The following is a 25,436-nucleotide window of genomic DNA, read 5'->3' as shown; positions in this document are numbered from 1 at the left end:
TCTTCTGGAATTTCACCCAGTAATGAATTCATTTTGCTTATATTAATTTCTCACTCTGAGCCTTCAAGACAGGAAACAGGTCTGCCACTTGTCTATAGTTGTTTGTATATTGACAGGTAAATAGTGGTTTTCATTGCATGAATGTGGATGGAGGTGAGTGGGAGGATGGATAAATAAGTCTAACTGAATGTTAATTTATCTCTGTATTATTGCTGGCATTACAATGTAGGTAGTGTGCATTGATTATAAAGGAAATTAATATATGTTTTAAATAAAGTAATAACAGACCTTGTGTCGAGTACTAGCAGCACCCTACTTTTATTTCTGTCATTTACTGATTGTGTCACCTTGTGCAAGGTGCTTAATCATTCTGAACCTCATTTTGTTTTCTATAAACTGAGAAGAGTAATGCCTATTTTATAGGATGATTGACTTTTAAAATATTGTATGTGAAGAATATGTCCTTGAACTCCTAATGTATATAATAGTCATTGTTAAAAATGGCTCCCTTTCAAGCATCTGAAAAGAAGAAAACGGACTGTTGAGAACTCCTTAATAGCCTGTTTCACCAAAGAATTGTAAAACTGAAGATATGTATATCATCCACCATATATAGTAATATCCAAACAGATGTGAAGAGAAATGATTATTGATAGCTAATATATTTTTCTTGGTTTTAATGTTTTAAATAATTCATTTTTCTTTTGATGGTATCTTGCTTTGTGATGATAACTTGCTTTAAAGAAAATATAAAAAAGTTGTACTAATCTTGATTAAGATGACTTGAACAACATTTCAGCTGCTGATTTCTCTTAGATTACAATGCAAAGTATAATAAACTGGTGGTGTGATGGCATATGGCTCCCTTGAATTCAGATTCTCTTTAATATGACTTCAGATTCAGTCTCTTTGCAGATGATTTTTTAAGCAATATCGTTTTTCTGGGTTACACAGATTTAATATTGTGACACTGAATAGATATTTGACAAAAAAGGAAACAGTCATTGCCCTTGTTACTTTTAAAATTACAGTTTGCAATAGATGACTGACTCTCTTTGCATTGAACTCAAGGATAATTGAGTGCGCTCTCTAAAACTGTGTTGCTATTTTAGGTCATACGGTAATACAAATATCTGTTAAGAATTTGGGGAAATATAGATGATTAAATGGAACAATGGTTTTTGATCTTTTATTAAAATATAATGAATGAATCATAGATTCTATAAGTGGAGCAGTTCATTTTCAAGTCTGGCAAGTGTGAACAATATTAATTTTTAAAATCATTTTTATTACTCTTCACAAGGGGAAGAAACTATGAATACTATAAATATATTTTTGTTTGCCAGAAAGCTAGAACAGTCCATTCATTTATTTAAGAAACATTTAGTCAATAACAGCTATGCACCAGTTGTTTTTCAGGCTAATCATGCGGTGATAAACATTCATGAGTACAAATTCTATATTGACCTTACTTTTTGGAATATAAAGCAGTTTTATTTGTGTGATTAATGTTATGCATTTATCAATGATTAATATAAAATTTATTTTGATATCATGCTTGTAAAAATCTAGGGTAGAGAAAACATTACTATATCATAAGAATATTTTTTTACACGTGTAGTAAAAGGGAGAAGGAGATATTATGAAGTACCTCATATTCAAAAGTTGACGTGAACACCTCTAAGATTGTGATTGCATTCCAGTCTTCAAATGTCTGTATTAAGGGGAAAAATAGACACTGCTGTGTTTTAACTGTTCCAATACATAAGTGACCTATCAGATATTTATGAAAAGAACGAGAAATTTTTGTTTCCACTCTAAAATTTGCATTCTGTAAATATAATGTAAGTTAGCAGACACCTATTTAGGGATGCTCACACCCCAAAACAATAAACGAAACCACAAAACTCATGTGCACACAAACACACACACAAGTAAATGTGGAAATTGCCACATCATTAGAACTTGTGCTTTTGTAGTTCGTTTTAGCAACATAGATTTAAAGCAGGAGCAATAATAAAAATTATAAGGTAGTGTAGTTTTTGTTATCAAAGCTGTGGTTTTTAAGTGCTTGACTCCAAATAGTATGTTCATTTTTTAGTATAGAGCAAGTTTTCCAACTACAGAATTTATAACATCTCTTTGTGGACAAATTAAATGGGCATCACATAGAAGTTATCTGAACTCAAATGGATGGATATTTTTCTTTCTGAAAAGTTATAAAAAGTACACGTTGCAAGAGTTGTTTTAGATTATGAATAATTGATAAATTCCTAAAGTAATTATGAAACTAGAAACTTTTATTTATCTGAAGCTTTAAAAATATTGATTATTGCATTTGTTACTTAAATCAAGGAGTAGACTAAATCCCTTCTTTATATCTCCGTGAACATATGGTCTTCCCATTCACTTAAATAAATATGTAAATTTAAAACTCTTGGCTTAATTTAATGCACAGGAAATGTTCCATATAAAGAGGAGTTACTGCACTTAAGAATTTTATACTTTTCCAACTTTTTCTGAAGGAATCTTTCAATAGAACATTTTTAGAAATTCTGTTTTGAATGATATATACTATACTCCTCTTATAAAGCCAATATTTTTAAATGGTTACTCAGTACAAGGGAAACCTGACAATAAGATTTTGATGTGGCAATATGAAAGTATTCTTGCTATAACATGGTTTAGCATATATAGTTTATTTCAATGCATCAATTATAGTGAAGGATCAACTTATTACTGCATTATTCCTCCGCCATTTTATGTAGTTGGGAGCTCTTGAGTTAATAAGTGTAGTGCTTTTCACTAGTCTTAAAATATTTCTGTTATCTGACTTATTTTTGTAGACCTGTTAGTACAGTCCTTACTATTATAAAATTAAATGCATTATTTAACATTGAATTTTCTTTAGTTGAAAAAACTAAAAGAAATATTCCTTAAGAAAAGCTTTATGATGTTTTGAGTCTACAGTAACAATCAATAATAATAAAAACAGGGCCTCCCAGTGGCGCAGCGGTTGAGCGCTGGACTGCGAAGCTGCCTGCAGCCTCTGCAGTGCCAGTTCGATACCCGGCCGCTGGGCGAGGGTCCCACATGGCACGCAGACCTCTCCTGTGGCCCACTGCTCCTCTTAGCAGTGTACTTCGTCACTCTGCCTGTTTCCTCTCTGCTCTGCCTCTGGTGAATTCTATCAACCTCCGGTGCCTCTGACTGTCCCCAGTGCTTGTATAAACAAACAAACAAACAAATAAATAAATAAATAAATAAATCTTTAAAAAAATAATAATAATAAAAACGGGTAGATGTTTGGTCTTCAAAATGTTTGAAAAATACAGAAAAATTATTCATGATTTATTTCCCCTGATACTCAAAATGCTCTGGATATAGTCATAATTCAGTAGTAAAGGATGATTGATATATTTATAATACAAATGCTTGTAACAGAATGTTTTTGTATCACATAGTCAAATTATTATTGACTATGTGATACATAGTCAATGTGACTATGTGATTATTGACTATGTGATATTATTGTGGGGGTCTATTTATAAATGTTCTATAATATTTCTTCTCAAGCTTTCTTCTTTCTGGGAAGATAGCTGAGCTACCTAGTTGAAGGTTGGATGCAAAAATCTATTCCCTGACCTGTTATGCCTCCTGAGTCTATCCAGGTATCCTTAGGATACTGTCAAACAAAGATATTAACCATTCATGTAGTGCAATCCTGCCAAGAGCATGAAAAACAAGGGGAGTGAATTTGGTGGAAACTGGGGAATGAAATGATAAACGGGCATATTATTATTACTATGTATATTACTTTTGGACTTGACTTGGTTGTCAATAATTATATTATTTTGCCTTCATATTGGAATAAAAAAAGAAGTCAGAAAGCTTAAATGAAATGGAGTCATTAATAAATGTGGAATTTATCAAGATATAGAATTACTTTTCCTAGATGAATTTGTCAAATACTTTTGTAAGGTGAATAGTGTTTAAGTTCACTTTTGTTAGATAAAATTATACACTACAATATTCTTAATTTCTCTAGGTTACAACAGTTACATTTCAAGATTTGCCAGGTTGTAGTCTTTCCACACTGGCCGAGTGTACAAATCTTCAGTTTCTGTCTCTTCAACGCTGTGGATTAACTAATTTACACAGCCTGAGCAACTGTAAAAAACTAAAGTACATTGATGCACAGGTATGTCCTCTTTTTATTATATTACTTTTCAATTGAGGTAATGTTGGTTTACAACACTGTATATGCTTCTGAGGTACAAAGCCCACCTCTTAAAATACATGTTACCACACCACACTCACCACCGAGGCCCCCGTAATTCTTCACCATAGTCCATTGTCCACCCTCCCTCCTTTGCCCTCCACCCACTCTGTGGTAACCTCATTTATCTTAAAATATAAATACATGTTTATGTTTAAGGAATTGACAATTTTTGAGGAAATTTTACTGAAATAACCTCTGTAATGGAAGGTCTCAAAGAGATGAAGGACAAAAACTTATGAAAACTAGAGAGGGAAAATTATCAGAGGGAAGATGATTAGGTGGTATGACCTGATATTCATTATATGCAGATAATGTAGCTACTGTTTTGTTACTTTCTGCTGCATAACAAATGACCACATTACTTACTAAATTAAAACAACGACTATTTTATTTGTTCGTAATTCTGTGAGTCATAAATTGAGGCCAAGCTTTTCTTTTCCTTCATATTATGTTGACTTTGTTTTTTTATGTAATTTTAACTGAGTCTAGAAGGTTCAAAATGCCTTCTCTCATCTTTCTGGTGCCTCGGGAGCTTAGAAATTCAGTTTTTCTCTCTTTCTCTCACCCTCTCACCTCTCTCTCCCTCATTCTCTTTCTTGTTCTTAATTATCTTCAACTTTTTATAGTTGGTCATACCCAGAAGTAAGCTTGCTGAAGAGATAATCTCTAATATGCAAGTGCTTAGTGAGCATCTGTTTGCCTTATGCTAGCTAGTTTTCTGTTGGCCAAACCTTGAATGCATGTGTTGCAGACTGTGTTGTTGTGCGAATATTGGGCTGAGGTTTATTGGGGCTAACAATCCACCCTCTGGCTCACAATGATGCACTTCCTTTCCACATCAAAAATATACTCATATCCTAAGTGCCAAGAAGCTTCATGAACTTATGAAATAAGGCTCAGACTTGAAGCACAGAATCTTGTGATTAATCATCTTCAAATGGAGGTAATCTGCTCGTGTAGTGTTTTCTCAGATATCTGTAAGGTAAAAAGCAATATATCTTTCCTAGCCTATCTTCCCACACATCAACATAGAAGACTTAGAAGACTTGGTCAACCACAATAGGCATTCCCATTCAAGTTGGGAGAAAACAAGAAGTCCATAGCAGTCCCTGGTCACAGCTAAGCAAATAGAACCTGTTCCTTAATAGGGACTGAGTTCTGCTTCATAGGAATGGTTCTCTGTCACTCTTGGTTCTGCCCACTGGATCTTTTTTTTTTTTTTGATAAAGATTTATTTATTTATACAAGAACTGAGGTATAGGCCAGAGGTGCAGGAGGGTGAGAGGATTCACCAGAGACAAAGCCGGGAATAGAATAGGCAGATGGACCAAAAACACTGCTGAGGGGAGCAGTGGGTGGGTGAGAAAGGAGAGGTCTGCTGTACCACTGGGGGCTTGTGGGGGGAGGGCTCTGCCCACTGGGCATTTGACTCCATTCTCAAGGCATACTTCCTTTTCCATAGCAAATGCCCTGTTTTGAAGCTGAGAATTTTTCTCAGCCTGTTTCTTTCCCATAGAAAATTGGGGGATAGAAGGATAGGGTAGGGTATTGAACTGAATTCAATATGAATTCAATTCATATTGAATTATGTTCTTTTCAGTTCAAAGTGACAGTGCTTCTACCAATGCAATTTCTTTTAAAACTTTGTGGGTGTTCTATGCTTTTTATTAAGTTCATGCTACTAGACAATATATTCATTCATATTTTTGAGAGGGATGTTGTAGGATTATACACTTCAAATTCTAATAAAGTCCCTATGTCTTTGTGAAGTCTTTTAAAAAAAAGAAATTGCTGTTTCACCCTTGACATATGATTTTGACACTGAGACCAATATTATATATTGAGGCATGCTTATGTGTAGTAAAAACATAAATTTATACTTGAAATATAGACCTAATTTATAACTTTGGTGCTCTTTGGAGAGGAAGGGGCAGAAGGGACAGAGGGTAGCTTGGAAGATTTCACCTTTTCCAGTATTTGTTTTTTTTAAATAATAGTTTTGTATGAACTATGGTCAAATGTTCACTCTTATTCTATAGATTGATAGATTTCCTTATATGATCCTCTTTTTTCTATAGTTGAAAAAATTATGAATGAATACAAATAAGTAGTTCTTTATTGGTTACTTAATAAATTTCATCTAGATAGTATAGCAATTAGCAATTGCTATACTAAATTTAGAAATTGTACATTCATTTAGAGATTGTATTTCATCCTTTTGGCAAGTTTTAATTATGTCATTAATAAGATTTTGAAATAAAAGTAAATATATTTGTTTTTGTTTAGGAAAACCATATTGAGAGTATCAACTGTGAAAATTTGGAAAATCTTTGTGTTGTTCTTCTTAATAAAAATCAACTGACTTCTTTTCATGGTTTGGATGGCTGCACTAATATTCAGAACCTTGAACTTTCACATAATAAAATCACTCGAATTGGTAAGTACAATGGAATGTCAATATATATTTATGATTATATTTTGTTTTACTTACTGAAATATTGTATATTTCTATCATCATACCCTGTAATTCATTTAATTTAGCAACAAAAATGTTTTTCTTGTTTGAGGCCAGTCCTATTCCCTACAAATATACCTTTCAGTAAGATCTCACGCCATCATTTATTCACGTCTTATGTCAAATTGTTCCTATTGCCATGCACGTCTACCATTGCCCCCTTTCTCTTGCTGTCAAGTTTTGTGAAAGAGAATTCTCTTCTTACTCTCTCATCTTATCAAGTTCCCTCTGCTACCCACTGCAGTTCAGCTAAAACTTACTTAACAGTTTCCTCTGTGATGATTATACACTAAAAAATCTCATCTTTTGCTACCTAGCTTATTATTCTTTTTAATTTTTGATGAATTGTGAGATTCTCAAGGGACTTTGTAGAACTTAAATAATGCTCAAGGATTGAATACGCAGGCTTGTCCAGAAAAATCAGGAATTTGTTTTAAAAAATTATTCTGGTGCAATACTAATAGCTTAAAATTTTGGAAACCCCAAAGATGTAATCCTTTCCACCATTTGTGACCCATAATCATTAGCATGTTTTTTGTGCTGTTGTTCTTTATCTTGCTTGTTTTCACCTACCAGAGCATTCTTTTTCCATGGCCCCATAGTATTTTATTATGTGGATGGATTGTTGTTTATTACATTGACCCTAAGTTGATGGACATTGAATGGTTTTTAATCTCTTTATATTGTGATAATGGCTAACATCTTGAGTCAGGAATGTGCCAGCTCCTCCCTGGGGACACACTGAGGTATGAGTCATAGAGTAGGTTTGCAAGGGAAGAGCCAGCTCCTCCCTGGGGACACACTGAGGTATGAGTCATAGAGTAGGTTTGCAAGGGAAGACTCTGCTGCTCAGAAAGCAGCCCTCTTGCTGTCTATTAGCAATAATAAACAGGTATGATTGTTTATGTGACAATGAGCAGGAGGAACAGGGTCCAGGGGAGACAAAGGGTAATTAGCATCATGTGGAACTGAAGGGGACATGTTGGCCACCTATACAGGGAGGATTTCCTGTGCAGGTTCTTGATGAAATTTCTGAGCTACTCCCAGACCACCTCGGACCATGGCCACACAGTTAGTCAGTGGCTACCTATATGTCCCCAGCTGCCACACGATGTGGGCCATTGTCTTAGGGCTATAATGCAGGGGTGCCTTTTTCTAAATCCTATGCATACACATGGGTGCACAGAGAGGCAGTACACACACAAGTGCAGAGAGAGGCCACATGGTGCAATACTAATAGCTTAAAATAAGCTACTTAAAATAGCTTAAAACCCCAAGGTATAATCCTTTCCACCATCTGTGACCCATAATCATTAGCATGTTTTTTGTACTGTTCTTTATCTTGCTTGTTTTCACCTACCATAGCATTCTTTTTCATGGCTCTAGTATTTTATTATGTGGATGGATTGTTGTTTATTACATTGACCCTAAGTTGATGGACATTGAATTGTTTTTAATCTCTTATATTGTGATAATGGCTAACATCTTGAGAGGCCACAAACATGATAGCTTTTTCATTCCATTCTTTATCAGACATATCTTTACGTTAATTTCCTTTGAAATATAGAGTAACCAAGGTAAGGGTCAGGTGATGACAAGCTTAAAAACTAGCCCTTGAAAACTGACTATAGAACTGAAGCATGTATTGATAGATGGGAGTGAGGAGGAGAACAAAGAAAGAAGGAAGAAATAAGGAAAGAAGGAAGAATGATGGACGATGGTGGTGGGACTATGGGTGATTTGGTGGTGGGTGCACTACAGTGGCAATACATAAGGCAGGGGAGGGTGTCCTGTTCTTCTAACAATAATGTAAGCCAATGTTACCTCAATTTAAAATAAATTAATTTTAAAAAATCCCTGTAAGTCAGGATTTCTTAAAAAATAACATAATTTCCTGCAGTATATATTGTCAGAGCAAAGAGCATCTGTAATTTGGAAGGTTAGTACCAGACTCCCTTATATAGGTTGTACCATTTTTGACTTTCACCACTAGTATATATTGTTACTACCATATTTTTCTGCTTTTTTTTGTACCTTATGTTGTTCTTTTTTTTTTTTTCCCTTGAGTTATGTAGTTAATTCAATTATTTGTTCATCCTGATTACAATGAGTTGAGAGCAGGAATTCCTAGGAAGAGAGACTGGTCATGGCTAGATTACTCTGTGTGTGCTGTGCAACTTGGGGTGTGTGAGTGAGGTCCATCAGAACCCTTCTTGAGGGACATCCTCCCAAAGTAAAGAGCTGAAAATATAATGTATAATATTTTTTGATGTATCCTTTAGACTTTTTGTCTATGCCAGCTACTTTGGGACCGTACGTTACTTCTCCCACATGGAAATGCTGATATTTTGGATACAAATTTTTCGTACTAAAAAATTTTAGCTTAAAATACATACAGAAATAATTTTGTTGTTGCTGAAATGAAGTACATTGATAACATATCTTACTATATCGGCACACTCCGAAGCCAGCTTTTAAAATAGAAAAAGGTTGTTTCTTAGAAGAAATGCTTGAACTCCCAACCACTTCATCTCCATTGTCAGCAATGTGTATGGGATTTTGAATAACTAGTGGATTTCCTGGGATAGGATATCTACAAGATTTATGTGATAACTGCCATGATATTAATTGATGTACCTGAGGTATCTCCGTGTAGTTCAGGGCAAACAAGGTAAAAAATGTCTTTGCTGTCTGTTCAGTACAATGAAAACACTGTATTTATTGAGTGTGAGAAGATGATACATGAGAAAGTAAATTTTCTGAAGACCATTTGGAGTTTGTTTTGGAGTCTGTTTTTCATCTTGAGGAACAAGAGATTCTGGTTGAGCTAAGTGAAAAGCATAGATTTTTGCCTTTCAATGATGTATTGATGCTAAGAACGCTTATGAAAGTGCACAAAGATAGATTTGTATTTATACGTTAATCAGTTATTCCATGCTATAATATTTCTTAGGGAGATGAAATAAAATTGGAAGTAATACTTACATTTGTAGTTCAAGTTTACTTTGCTCCTAATTCTTAACTAAGCTGCAGTTATTACAGTAGTAAATATGCAATGTTAGCTCTAATAGAAAATATTAATGCACATATTTATTTGATTTTCTATGGGTTTAAGTAAGAGGGAATAGTGAATATTTATCTCTTTAAGAAAATTCATTTTAAATTAGTTTTGCTGAATGACTTCCATTCCAATTAAACTAAGGTAGAAAGGGGCACAGTGGACTATGATGGAGGATTGTGGTTGTCTTGGTGATGGGTGTGGTGTAGTAATAGACATGAAAGGTGGGATCCTTTATTTCTGCATCATATACATTGTTATAAACCAGTGTTACCTTAATAAAAAATATGATAAAAATATAGTAATAGTTCTTATGACTAATTACAGTTGTTAGAGGACACAGAATTAAAAAAGTTTTCTCTTATTAAGAATGTATTCTATATAAAGTAACTAAACCAAGTCAAATGAAAATATGCTTAAAAACTAACCTTTAAAAGCTAAATACAGAACTGGAGCACCAGAAGTGAAGGAGGTGGGGAGGGGTAGTGAGAACAAAGAGCGAAGGAGGCACACTTGACTGTGGTGGTGGACTATGGGTGATTTGGTGATGAGCACACTATGTTGACAGTACCTGATGGAGGTATCCTAATATTATCTCAGTTAAAAATAAGTAAATTTGGGGGCCTCTCTGGTGGTGCAGCGGGTTGAGCACAGTGCTGTGAAGCTGTCTGCAGCCTCTGCAGCAGGAGTTTGATCCCCTGGCCTGCCAGAAAGCTATCCACATGGCAGAACTCTACTGTCTCATCTGCTGCTCCCCTCAGCAGTGTTTTTCAGTCAGTCTGCCTGTTCTGCTACCCACTCTGTCTTTGGTGAATCCTCTCACCCTCCCCAGCCCCCACATCTCTGGCCCACACCCCAGTTCTTATATAATTAAATAAATCTTTAAAAAATAAGTAAATGTAATATAAAAAAGAATATACTCTATAATCCCATGTATATCATTATCAATGAGCTGTAGATATTTTTCTTAATGCTAACAGTGATGCAAAACAGAATTATTGGACTTTGAGAGCACAAACCTGTAGCAGTCCATAAACCACAAATGCAACTGTGTGCAAAGCCACATATTTTATGTGTCCAGCTATCAATCATAAAAAAATAACCAACCAAGCAAAAGAAAGATTGAATTATCTTTCTGATGTCTCTATTAAAATTGTGTTAAAGCATTGTCATATGAATGGGCAATCAAAGATTATACTGCCAGAAATATGGCAATATCCTACACATATGTCAGTAGTTCATTAGTAAAAAATTTATTTTGCTGGATTTTGTGATGGTCTTTTTAAGTTTGCAATTTGTTATGATTTACTTATTCATTACAGGTAAACATTCTTTCTGCTTAAAAAAACTCCTTAATTGTAGAAATCAAAACACAATGTAAAATATATTTTTTAAACAAGTAATAGTTTAAAATTTAATTCTATAAATTATAAAGTGAATAGTTTATTTTTGTTGCTGCCTTTAATTTTGAATGTATTTTCTGCTGTGGTTATGGAAGTGATGGTTTTTATTATTATTAATCTTAATTAAAATATAAATTCAAAATATAATTAAAACTAGAGTCTCTGAGATTGTTACATATTAAGAAGTAGATTATTTTCTGCCAAATGTAGCAAAAACTAGACAATTATAATGGAATATATATCTTCATCTAAATTTTGTGGTAAAGAATTTTACATTTTCTATAACTTGCCTATTTTGAAAGCAAGTTTTGTGATTATAGAGTATTTTGACTTGATCTAAAATTATCCTTGTATATTTTGAATGTACAAATTCATTAACTTCTTGTTAGATTGATAATTTTAAAGATGAATTTATTTTGATCAGATGTGATTTTATTATACATTTTATTAATTGAAATGTTTTGGGTTTTTTTAATTACATGATCTTTTATCTTTTATAACTTACTTCATGGTATTACAGTTTTAAACTTAAGTTTTATTATGATCATTATTTCATTCTTTTGCATAAAATATATTTATGGAACATTTGGTATAAATATGAAGACAAATAATTCAACATTTTTATTATGTTATGCCTAGGTAAATTCTTGTGACCAAATGTCTTTGGGATTTTAGGGCAAAAGATGAAGTAAAATAAATTTCTGGATGTTTTGTTTGTAGAAATGTTTTTCAATATTATGTACTTAGTGAATCCCTTTGATTCCACTAGATGGTGCTAGTTTACTCTTTAATTTTGAAATGCAACACAATGCCCAGTGCAAAACTCAAAGGGATTTTACAGATCTGCCAGTCTCAGTTTACCAATGAAAACAACAGACCCACATAGTTTTCATGTAACTCCTGGCAGAGGTGGGGCCAGAATCCAAGTTTTTTGATTCCTGTTTTCAGTAATCCTTTTCCATACAACATGTATGATCCTGAAATCTTAAATGCAACTTTGTAGGTTGTCAGACGTGAACCATTGAGGGAGGTAAACCTTTACAGGAATACTTATTTATTAAAACCCTCTAGCCTAACTGAACATCTTTGGTTTTGCTGTTCCTTATAGGAGGGCTCCCCAGCCCCCAACTCCCATGGCAGGAATGTTTTATAGACCATTGGCTCATTTTTGTGGGAGGAATTCTTTGAAATAGATATTTGGAGCAAGTATAGCCAAATGCTAATTTTGCCATAGGCAAGGGATAAACACACTTGGCTTCAGTTTTATTTTGTGGGACCTTGGAAACTTTCAAAGAGCTAATAAAGAATATATTGAAGCAGTAAACTCAAGAATATTTAAGCAAGCCTTTATATTTATTATTATTATATTTAAGTCCTTTGAAAAAGACTCTTAAATATTTTGTGGTTTTGTTTTATTTATTTATATTTTAGGATGGGGAAGTGGAAAAAGACATTTGACTAGAAGAGATTCATTTCTTAGAAATGTTGAGGAAGTAATGGTAATGTAAGGTTAAAGGCTTGCTGTAAGTCTGTTACTCAGTTCTCATCCTTCATTTGACAGCAAAGACTTTATAAGATTAAAAGAGGAAGGATAGCAACTTTAACTTTCTTCCTATCTAGAGTCTTCTTTTGATCTAAATGCATTGACTGAATTGAGTTACTGTTAATCAGTTGTGTGTAGGCTTTTATATGTTTTTGAAGCAATGCTATTTCGTGGTGTGTGTGTGTGCGTGTGTGTAATGCATGTGTGTGTGTGGATAGATAGATAGATAGATAGATAGATAGATAGATAGATAAGTTTCTGTTGGTGACCAATTTTATCATTTTTTAAATGTTCCTTTCACACTTCCTCATTTTTCATTATATGAGTTATAGCTATCATTAGTGACTGTATAAGAAAAAGAACCAAGAAATTTGTTATTTGTTATTTATTACTTAGAGTTTCAGATAATAAAGGTCCTACATTTATAAGTTTTATAAAAATATAATGGTAGTTTTTAACCAAAAGTTATAGTGAGAAAGGGACATTGTTAAACTTATTTGCAAATCTCTGTAATACAAGACAGCTGTTTTCTTATATTTCCCTCTGCATTCAATTTACTACAATATCACACCTCATGTAGCCTCTGGGAAACTCCATTATACACTTGCGTAAATGAGAGTGAAAAAGGCAAATAACACCTAAGAATTATTATGAAAATGTTTTTGACTATATGGAACCTTTAAAAGTATCTCTAAAAGAGCAATCGCTGAACCACACCTAGAATCACTGCTTTAGTGTTCCACATGTGTGTGTGTGTGTGTATCTTTTTCTATGCTTAGTTAGCTTGAGATACTTTAGCCCTCTTTGAGGAAAATCCTGGAGCCCAAATTTTGACCATATAGTGTTGTACGCTGTCCTTTATCAGAATTAATAGATATCCTGAGTCTTGTGCCCATCTCACTTCTTCTAGAACTTCTTTTATTCTACACTACCAGTTTTGTTCTTTAATACCTTGAGCACATATATTTATGTTTTGACATATTTTCTCATCAACAGAAACATTTTTCTTGTTGTCTACTTCATTAGTTTCTGTAAGCAAAAAGTGTATGCTGCATTTTTTATCTTTTCCATAGCTCTTGTCTTTTTTTTTTTTTTTTTATTCTGAACACGTCCTTAATTTGGAAATAACCTGAAGTTCACTGTAGAGATTTTGTCTTCTTTTGAGATGACTTGTGTTGGTTCTTCCCCACCCCGAACCCTCCATTCTTTTTTCCCAATTCATTTTAACTATGTACTTTATTTAGTGTTCATCACAGAAATTATAAAACACATTTTATCTCAAGTTAATCCATATCTTTAACTCAACTTTCCTGACTTACATGTGCTGGTTCAGGATTTTTCATATCTTTTTATTAGTTCTTCAAGGAAAATATTATGGTTATTTTATATAACCTGGTTATTTGTCCATATTTATTGTTTTAATGCCTTTATTTATTCTTTCATTTGTAATTTTAAATCATTTTCCCTTTTCCCATAGGCCTTTTTGCATTTCTTCAAGTAAGATAACTAGATTGTGTTTGACTGTAACATTCATATTTGAGTTATAATTTAACTGAGTATTTTTCTAACTTGAAGTTTATTTTAGTAATTTACAGGTGTCATTCCATTACTTTTTTACTTTCACTGTTGCTGTTAAAATGTCAGCTGTCAGTTAAATTTCTGTACTTTTCAGGGTATTTTGTACATCTTTTTCAAGTATCTTTTCTTTGATATTACTACTATATACTTTTATTCTAGGCATGGGTTTCTTTTTAACTCATCCTTTTGTGCTTTATATATTATTTATTATGTGGCTTAGTTTTTAAAAAAATTTACCTGGCTATCAGTCACTATTTCTTCAAATGATTTTTCTTCCTCATTTTGTTCTCTCCACTGATACTTTATATAGCCTCCATATTTCCTACATTTTTTTTTTGTCTCTGGATAATTTCTATATATTTATATTCCAGTTAACATGTTTTAACTTCCTATTAGTCTTTATCATTTAATTTTTAATTTCATTAATTCAAATTTCCACATTCTGATTTTGCTTCATTTCTGCTCTTATCATTGTCATGTGATTTTTCTTTGTCCAGCTGTTTATTTCCCTTAGAACTTAGGTTTTATTATTATATTATATTTGGGATAAAAGGTTCTTCTTTAGAGTAGATTTTTCAAGGGCTAGGGGACATCTAGTATCATATCTGCTACATTTTTGGTGGACGTTTTCTGATCACCATTAGAGAGAATCTGAGCTACGATGGAAGAGTTAGCTTGTGTTTATTATTTTAAAATGGAGATTTCCCTCTTTTATTTAATACTGAAATTTGAGACAGGCAGTTAAGTTTCTGGCCTTTGACTAGGTATATCTGATCAGGATTCCAGATTTATGTGGAATTGTCTATTATAGTTGGCTGCTTTGGGTGAATTTTAAGTTTTGTATTCTCAAGCATGATTATAGAAATTGATCTTTAGAGTTAACCCATTTTCTCACAGTGAAAACTGGCTTAACAATAATAATTGTTACTTCTCTTTGTCTACCATAATATTTTAAAATTTAGACAATACTTTCTTAACTCATTTGAAAACATTAAAAACTTGTAAGCAAATGACAAATAATAAAATTTGATAAAAGTAAATAAAAAGGTAATGACTTTTTATTGTGAGAGGTAAAGATGTATCAACTATTTGACCAGAAATTTCTGCAAAAGTGATTTTGTACTTTTTTTTAAAGAAAATTCGATGTAATTAACATATGCCTATTATCTAAAATTACAATGTAAAATGATAAAATAAGCACCTATAATTCCATCTTCCAGATATAGTAAGTGCTGATGAACTTTCCAAATTGTTTTATATTCACTTAAAAAAATCACTACTATAATATTGTTTTGCAATTTACTTTATTCCCTTCATGACAGATTGTGAATATTTCTACATGTCATAATAAAGTTTTTCCAGTTGAATTTTTCAAGTTAGATGTAATTGAGCAGAGATTCTGTCTGTATCATTTCTCTATTTCTGTGTGAACACAACACAGTGTTAGGATTAGCAAACCTGGTTGCTGATGAGTTTTAATCAGCAGTAAAATTATATTTAGAAATTTTTTTTGTATTTATAGTCGAGTTGTGAGGAATATACTTTATAGTAGATTCTCTATGCCTATCATTTCAAAAATCAGGAAAAAACTTGACACTAACTCCATTAAAAAATAAAATTGTAACATGGCAAATACCTGAACAAAAGTTCAAACTATCTGAGGAGTAACAAATATAGAATGTTAAACAAAACATCCATCTATATGAAGTACGCGTGTTATGTGAAAAAAAGGAGACCAAAGAAATCACTTGAATTGAACATTGTAATGATTCAGCTAATGAAGTCTATTTTTCTATTATACATTTAGGGTAGGGTAAAGATTAATAGAAGGAAATTTAGGTAATTAAGAAATGTTTAATTAAACATTAGAAAATAATTATATCTATAATTATTAGTATATCCATAAACAGATGTACTCTAGGCATATATTTCATATTCCAGTATTAAAGAGTTAACAGTATATTTAGATTATATTGTATACCACTTTACATTCAAAAATTAACATTAGTAGCATTTCCTCATGATTAAGTACTTTTTTATAATATTTGATATTGTGATTAAGGTAACATTGTAAGTTTACAACACTGTATATGAGTCAGAAATATACAATCCCACCTCTTCAGGAGTATGCTTTCATACCACACCCACCACCAGGGCACCATGGTCCATTGAGCCCGCGCCTTCCTTTTTTTTCTATTCTCTCCTTCCCCTTTGGGTAGCCTCATTTTCACAGTCAGATTTCTAGTGTTTGTTTTTAGTTTGGTTTTGAATAATCTTTTCTTTTTTTTCTTTATATTCTCCATATAAATGAAACCGTGCAAAATTCAATGCTACTTTTGAGGTGATGTAGCCAGCAAATTTACCACTACTGAATTAGAACATCAATTTGGAAGTTTTAAAATTACAATGATTTATAAATTAAATAATTGTTAAAATATGCTAGAGTATTATTATAAAGAATCTATTAATGCACAAAAATCACCTACATGTGAATTACTTGTTGGAAACATTATTTGTCAGTTTCCTCATACTAACACTGATAAAATGATCTCATTTAAACTTCCACCTTCCCTTGCCTACTTTTTTGTTCAGCAATTTATTGAGATGTGCTTTCAGTCAATCTATTTTTGACAATATTAACTCTAAGAGAATGAGAATGTTTGTGCTTTTTACAGTTACTCCCTCTCACAATTTTTAGTGTTCACAGAATTTGACATCATATTGGGATTTTTGACTCCCTCCTTATGTCCCTTGGCAACATTATACCAGTAGGAAAATGGGTCAGTACCAGTTCTTTTTATGACAACTGTTTCTTTTATCTTTTGCTTGTCTAGGTTATGCAATTTGTTTGCACTTTTAAATCTTTTCACAGGGCTCAAAGATGCTGTGGTCCCTAGATTCTTGCATTTTTGGCAATATCTGTCAGTTGCCTTCATATTTAAGTAAGAATATAGCTGTGAATTCTACTTTTGGAGTATGCTTTCACTTGCTTCTTTGTAGGTATTGTTCCATTACATATATAATATTGTGTATTGCTGTGGCAAACCTAGTCCAACTTGACTTTCCCATCCTCATAACTCATTTATGCCTAGATACCTGAATAACATGTTCTTTGTCCTCCATCAGTGAATTAACTGAGAAACAGCTTACTAACAATAAGTCAATATAAGTTTTTCTTAGAATGTATTGTTGTCTTCAAACAGCATATTGAATTATTCTCTCATTTCTGTAATATTTTGCTTCTTATATATTTTGAGTACTGTTTTGGTTTGACTATTTTTTTGGTCATAGGTGATCTGTTTTTGGCCAACATTGTCACTCTTTCACATCTATTATTAATTAGTTTCTTACCCTTCGCTTCTTTGCATTTTATTCTGTTTGATTCTCTTTCTTTGGTGGGCAACTTGATCTTTAATTTCTGTTTTGTACAATGTTGTTTCTAAATTTGTTATTAAATCTCTCATGGTATTTTTATTTACTAACGTCTGTTGTTTAAATACCTTTGAACTCTTATTATATTAAATTTCTCTAAATGTTCTTGAATAGTCCAAAGCTTTTTCAAATTTTTTTCTCCTTTCTCATGTTTATTTCAGAATGGACTCCTTTTGTATTGTTGTGAAACAAGGTACAAAAAACTTAGTAATTAAAAGCTACAGTGATTTATTTTGCCACATTTTCTCCAAATTAGGAATCTGAGAATGGCTTCGCTAGGTGTTTCTACCTCAGGGTTTCTCATAAGGATGACTGTCATCTCCCAGGATGGCTTGCTGTCATCTCAAGACCCAATGCAACTGAAAGATCTATGGATACATCCAAGATTGCTCATGTGATTGTTAGTGGACCTCAGCTCCATATATTTTTAGATGATTTTGTTTTCTTTTTCTCATTAGGTCAATTTTTAGGTTAATATTTGCTTGTTTAAAGCACATCCTACTTCTTCTTGAAGTCTCATTTTAAATGTTTTAATAAGTTCCCTTTAAATCTTTATTTTAAAATCTGAGAGATAGACCTATCTGTCTGTATATAGTGTTCTACCACTTTGGCAATATATCAAAGCCTTATAATGAATGACAAACAGGTTTTTCCAAATTTTTCTTTAATTCAACCATATTTTGGTGGTGGTGGTGGCGGTGAGGATTAAGCAGTGAATTTCTCTCTCTCTGTTTACTGCTCTTATTTTGCCGGACAACTGCTGTTATCACTCACTTATGATTCAGTCTATACTTTTCCCTTGCGATGCAAATACAGATACGTAACTCCTGTGAGCTTGCTGAAACACCTCTCAGTCTTTCTCTTATAACCTATAGTCTAAGTCTCCTCTGATATTTTTGAGGTAATATCATAATTGATTTTAAGTTTCTCTGAACAAAGAGGAGGTCACTTGAGACAATCTTGAAATACCCAAAGAACATACTAGTACTTTTGTTTATAATATCACATGCTTCATTTGGGATTTTAAGATGGACATCTCAATAGATGTCCATTAGAATGGCATTAGAATGGCATTCTAGCATTAGAATGGCATTCTAATGCTACATGTTACAACTTAAGCAAGGATTAAAAGTGCAAAAGCCTTAAAACTGATTTGAGACTGTTTTTAAACAAATCCTTCTGTCTCTTCCTTGTTTCATTGGTATTGGAAAATAATATATTCACTCCCCAATGTAAAACTTTTAGTATTTTGTTCAATTTTCAATCAATATGTATTACGCCATTCAAAAATATCTCTGTTGCAATTTTAAATAATACATCATAAAAGATAATTTTCACCAGTAAATTTGGACTAAGTCTTTGCTTATAATTAGAAATATTGGGAAACAGCAAGGTACAGCTATTTAGAAAAAAGCTGAAACTCTCCTTTATAATCTGTAAGAAATTGTGATACAAATGATCATGGACAATTTTTCTTCCAGGTGGTTTAGAATCTTTGAGAAATCTTCAGCAACTAATTGTGGACCACAATCAGTTAATTAGTACTAAAGGTCTTTGTGATACTCCTACCATTATATACCTGGATTGCTCACATAATCATCTTACTGAAGTAGAAGGCATTGAAAACTGTGGATTGCTCCAAATATTGAAGTTACAGGGAAATTACCTAAGTGAAGTAATTGTTTTGAATTAATTAATATCTATCATTAATACAACTTTTTAATATCAACTGCACAATTTAAAAGCCAATTTTGTTTAATTTTACCTTCTTTTTGCATACCAGCTGTGTTCTATTTCCTGTATAATTTAAACAATTGCATGCTTTTCTCTATTTAAAAAATCTTCAACAGAGTTAAATATTTTTCAGTTACATTTTAGTATATGTGCCCAAATTTATCTATCATGAAATTCTAACTACATTTTCATGAAATAACTTTAATTTATAAATTCTTACTATAAAGTTAATTATTAGAAATTTTATTCATACTAAATTTTTCATAACATTATGCTTTGATTTAGGATATGCAGTTTAACATTATATATATATTTTTAAGTTTTGGTGAGTTTTATATTTGCTTAAACAGTAAAAGTATTTTGCTTACAATGAGCTAAATGACTCAAATTTGAATGTAGCTTCCATCCTTGAAGAATCATGTTCTATTAAGAGAATTACATTTGGATGATAACAGCATTTCAACTGTGGAAGCATTTTCTTCATATTGGCTGCCTTTGCTACAAAAGCTCACTATCTCTCAAAACAGGTAAAGACATTTTTTTCGTAAGCACTAATTGAAGTGAATGATTACTTAAAGTTAATGTGTGATCTTCATAAACAAGTAGAAAAGTTGTTAGGTTTTTCCATTCATGCAGCTAAAATATATTAGTGTTTACATTAATATACAATAAATTATATATATTAATTATAGCTTTGTAGAATTTTAAAATATAGTGTATCAACACACTTGCAAATCAAATAGCATTTTAATTGCCAACTTATACTACTCATTTTGTTTCATCTCAAACATGTAGAAATCTCTCAGGGCAGGTTTGTTTATATTTGTAAAGAATATAGTCCTTGGAAAATAGGGGAGGTAGTTAATTTAATTCAGAAGGATGTCTCATTCTCTCAAATGGTACTTATTAAGTCCTGGAAGAACTATTTTTAATCTGCTCTCAACTTGCATGTCTTTTTGTAACTGTTAAGATTGATTTAAATTCGATTTCCCTAAGGATATAAAATAACACTTAAAAAAAATACCTTAACATTAAATTGAAATGGGTACCTGCCACAGAAGATCCATTTGAAACCACCAGACATCTGGATCTTTGCAGAGAAAAACTGTCTAAAACTAAAACAGGAGCACAATATGTGTATGTCTTCCTCTGCTTAATATTTCATTGAGTCCTATTCACTCTAATATGATTAATTTGTTCATCAAAGGCACATGAAATAGGGAAAGGAACCACCTTCTTTGAGTCATACAGCTTTTGGAAAATAGTGAACAAGGACAACCCAATTTATACACATACACACGGATGCACACACACACCCCACATATACATACATATGCATTGATACATATATACCTATTTCCCCCCAAAAACAAAATTTTGTCTCAACCTCTGCCACAAATGCTCATCCTTTGAATATGTATATGTCCTAAATAATTTAACTTCCATCTATTAAACCTTTCCACTATTTGACATATCAAAACTAAATCTGCATTGAAAAAGTTGATTTGTCTTGAGAAGGAAATTTATTTCAGAGTCAGCTCTATCAGATAACAATAAGTAATTTGGGCCATTCATAAATGCACTGGATCTTTTCATAATATTTTCCAGGTAAGTAGTACAACTTCGACCAGAATAGTCAGCTGTGTTTTGGATATGTGCAATAAATCAATCACTTAGTAACTATTATATCTAGTGTATTTTATAGAAGTAGATCAGATAATGTTTAAAGAGATTGGAAAATATTTAAATCAAAAAAACTTCAAAAAATAATGCCTTTAATTTCTTTGGATAATTTTAATCATCAAGGAAATATTCTACTTTTGAAAATTAAAATTAATGCTAGCTGATAAATTTTTCCCCTAGCAATGTAATATGACTTGTTCCTTATATATTGATATGACTAGGAAATAAGTGAGTAGACCATTAAAAAAATTATAACATTTATAACAATATAGGATACTCAGTCTAAATAATCCTTTTTATAATTTTTTTTTTCAGTAGCCCTCTAACTTTTCAATACTAAGGTGGACTTAGCTTTTTTGAGGGGTGAAAAAATGAGTAAGATATGTCCTTAACCTCAATAATCCCTTAGGTATAGAAGAACTTAATCTTAAATAGAACTTTATTTTTACAAGAAAAATATTATATATGATGTTTTGAATTTTTTAATAATACTGTCACATTTAAATTTATTATTTGAGGGTCTCACAAAGTTCTTTGTACATGTTACCTCCTGCCATTTTTTGATAGAAAAGGGAAACAACTCGAGACCACTAGGAAATTGTGACTGATAGAAATAGTATTAAAATGATTTCCTATAATCATTTTTAACCTGGAATTTCTTTTACAATAAGCTAATGATAGAAACTATAGAAAGTAGACACTTTATATTAAGCTTTTACCTGTGCAGTGACTATTTAGAACCATATCTGGGTTTGAATTCTTAATCTAATTTATGTCAGTTGAAATTGAACAACTCTTATGACTTCCTGAATCTCAGTTTTTGAGGTTTGTTTTTGTTTTTTTTTTTTTTTTTCCATGTTAAAGGGAAGAGTAGAAATACCTGTTTATCTACTTTATGGGATTTTATGATGATCTGAAAGGAAAATATATGTCAATACATTTTTCAAAACTGAGAATAATTTTCTAAATGTAATATTTGAGTTTGTGGTTGGTATGTCTTTTAAATTATATACATATACATTTTGAAATTTTTGATAAATATTTTCATCACAAGGAAGAAATTATAATTCCATATGCTTTCTCCCAACAAATGAAATACATATAAAGAATGATACTCACTACATATTGTTTGAAATATTTGTTTCATCCTGACTTCTGTTTTAAATTTTCATTAGGACATGTGACTGTTTTAAGTTTGACTCAGTGGAGTCCTAACTGGAAGACTCTCTGGCTTCATAAGCCTTTATACTTCCAGTGAGACCCTAAGTAGGAGCAGAAAGTGGAAACTATTACCCATTGGCTGCTCATTGTACAAATTTTTTGCTTTTTGTCGTCTTTGAAATTTATATCTTTTTTATGCCCAGGGCTAATGTGACAAGGTCAAATGGTATTAGGTTTTCACTAATGTCCTTTGTCTTTCTGGTTTGAATTTTCTTGGAAAAAATATACACAGAATGTCAGTAAAAGGAAAAGTTCTAGAGGTTTAAAAAGTGGATTCCACTATTAGGTTTCTACCATCCTAATGAATAGTCATAGAGGCGAATGAATAGCCAGTTTTCTTTATTAAGCTTTCTAAAGAAGAAAAATAATGCAATTTACAAGCCTTTTTATCTGAAAAGATAAAATTTCAATATTAAAAAGAAAAACTTTGGTCATGATGAATATTTCTTTACTTGGACTGATTTTTGCAAACAAAATTTTTATATTTAATTCTAAAAGTTTATTGGTTGTTTTTACTTGATTTTGTCATATAACCTTCATATTACCATATAACTTATTGGTTAAAAACATAAGATATTCTGAAAAAAGAAAAATTTATCTATTAATCTTTCAAATTCTGGGTGACAAAGATTTAGTATCAGAAAAAAACTGAAGATATAAGACAAGGATTTTCTTGTTAATAAATACATTTATTATAATTATATTTTTACTTAAAGGATTTAAATTTCTTACTAATTAATGATCCAGATTATATCTGAATAGGGAATATTATAACATTATGACTTAAATTTAAATATTTTTGGCAAAGTTTTAAGTTTCATTCTTCCTTTCTTTTTCAGGGTATGTTACATTTCAATAAATTTTACTATTAAGGAGTTTATGTACAAATAATCAAAGTATATGTATAAATGTAATGGCCAACAACATTTCATCATTTTTTTCTTTTATTACCTTGATTTTTCTCTTCTGGAAATTAATTTTAAGAAGGTGTTTTATATGTGTAATATATGTAATATTTTATTCAGCATCAGCTACACTCAGGGAGATCCTTTTCCAACCTCATTATTTAGTCTATTTTTTCATCAGTAGTATCTTCTGTCTCTCTGCTAATGCAGACCAGGTTAGTACAAGAGAGGAGTCAAGGTTAGTACAAGGGTTAGTTTTCTGCCAGAACCCATGAGACTTCCAGTCACAGTGTTATTTTGTAATCTCCTGACCTTGTAATAATAGTATTTTTTTTCCATGGCATGGACTTGGTGGAAATAAAGATGTGAAAAATCTCTGCCAGGACAAATGAAGAAACAGTAAGAAAGCAAAAGAAGTAGAAATCAGTGTGTACTTTTTTTGTACCAGAAATATTGCATTAGTTGAAGCATATTTTGAGGAGTTATGGAGTTGCAAAATTTATAGGGAGCATTCATTTAGAATAATTTTGGACTTCTGCTGAGAATATGTTATATGCAAAGACATTTTTGTTTTGTTTAAATATTTAAATTTTGTTTATTAAATTAACGGCTTAACTGGCTTAATTTTAATTCTTAAATAACTAGAGTAATATGTTATGTTATAGAGTAAGTGTTGACTTAGTTAGAAATGCAAATCAAACCAGTTAATTTTCCCTACATATTTTTATTTCAATTGTGTGAATATTTGATTTAACATTTATGCTCCTTGTTTGAATATGGATTCCTAATGATAATTCTAACAATGATACACTTAAAAGTAGAATGAAAGTTCATTATTATTAGAATTGAATATGCATGCATACTACCTTACTAATTTTAAATATTAATATATTTCTGTCAAATTTAAGTCCATTCTATCAATGTATTTACTATTATTTTCTTCCTTGGATTCACTGTGTATATACTGGGCATATTTCCTTGCTGTATATATAACCTCAGTATAACTTTGAATACTTAACAGTAGTTTCATCATTTTCAATCTGGCAACCAAAATATATTTTAATTTAAAAAAACAGTTCTAATAAGTTATCCTGTTGAAAAGTCAAAACAATTATTTTTACTGTTTACCTCTAAAAGGTTTAGGTTATGTGTTTGAGTCAGGAAAAAATATGGAGTCAATAAAATTCTCTGTAAATGTGGTCTTATAACAAAGACAAATATATACAATTAAGGCCAAAAAATTTATAGTTATATACCAAGGTAATATTATATATCAAGTGTACATTAATGCATCATACATTATGTAATGTGTTACTGCATTATACATATATGTTATACATTGTTAATGTATTGATTATACATGAATATGTTAGTCACAAATGTGACATATAGGACTGCAATGCACAATATCTATGATAATTTCTCTTAAGAAAAATGATAGATATATACCACAATAGAATACTTAGATTTTTATAGTTACTGCATTTTAATAACTACTGTTAGCTAATATATTTAATTATATTATACAAATGCAATTGTATATTGTCTTATATAATTATCTTACATAAATGTATTATTATAGTTATATCAATAATATTAAGGACATTTCATTAAAAATTTTTTGAATTTTGTGTTTTTGTTTTCAGTTTGACAAAAATCATACCACTTTTTCATTTTATTTCTTTGGAAAAACTAGATGTCAGCAACAATTGTCTTTCTGGTAAGTTTAGAATAATAAAGTTTAGAATAAAACATATATTTTTTAAAATAAGCTTTTTGAGTCTGTTCCAAATATGTAAGGTGTTGTTTTGAATAGTTTTTTTGTCACTTACAAATAATATATCTATACAATAACGTTCAGAGGAGGAAAAAAAATCTCTTTTACCCTTTGAGGTTTTCTACCTGGTCTAAGAATTAAGTTAACATAAAACATATCAAGAAGAGAAAAGTATAGAGGTTTTAATTATTTCTTTTTACATGTATTTGGGAGTTGTCACAAGAAAAAGACTCCTAGAAGCAGTAAGAATTGAACAAAGTAGTAAATATTAAAAATGTGGCAATGTGATGGTAGAACCAAGGTAT

At 31.4% G+C, this 25,436-nt stretch overlaps 1 protein-coding gene across 1 annotated transcript; it reads left to right on the top strand.

Annotated features, from left to right (window-relative positions):
* Positions 1-4,048: 4,048 nt before the first annotated feature.
* On the top strand, positions 4,049-25,093 carry LOC119235040 (leucine-rich repeat and IQ domain-containing protein 1-like; the record flags this gene model as incomplete). The annotated part of the gene is made up of 5 exons (XM_054690789.1): positions 4,049-4,201; positions 6,569-6,719; positions 19,293-19,486; positions 19,945-20,072; positions 25,001-25,093. Coding segments are annotated over 5 exons (719 nt in total), but the record flags the coding sequence as incomplete, so codon positions are not given.
* Between the last annotated feature and the right edge of the window lie 343 nt (positions 25,094-25,436).

The sequence above is a fragment of the Talpa occidentalis genome, unplaced genomic scaffold (assembly GCF_014898055.3).
Source record: "Talpa occidentalis isolate TD23 unplaced genomic scaffold, MPIMG_talOcc4v2.1 talOcc4.829, whole genome shotgun sequence".
Taxonomy (NCBI): Eukaryota; Metazoa; Chordata; class Mammalia; order Eulipotyphla; family Talpidae; genus Talpa; species Talpa occidentalis.
Note: the sequence above shows the minus strand (reverse complement) of the source record. Positions and strands in the feature narration are given on the sequence as shown.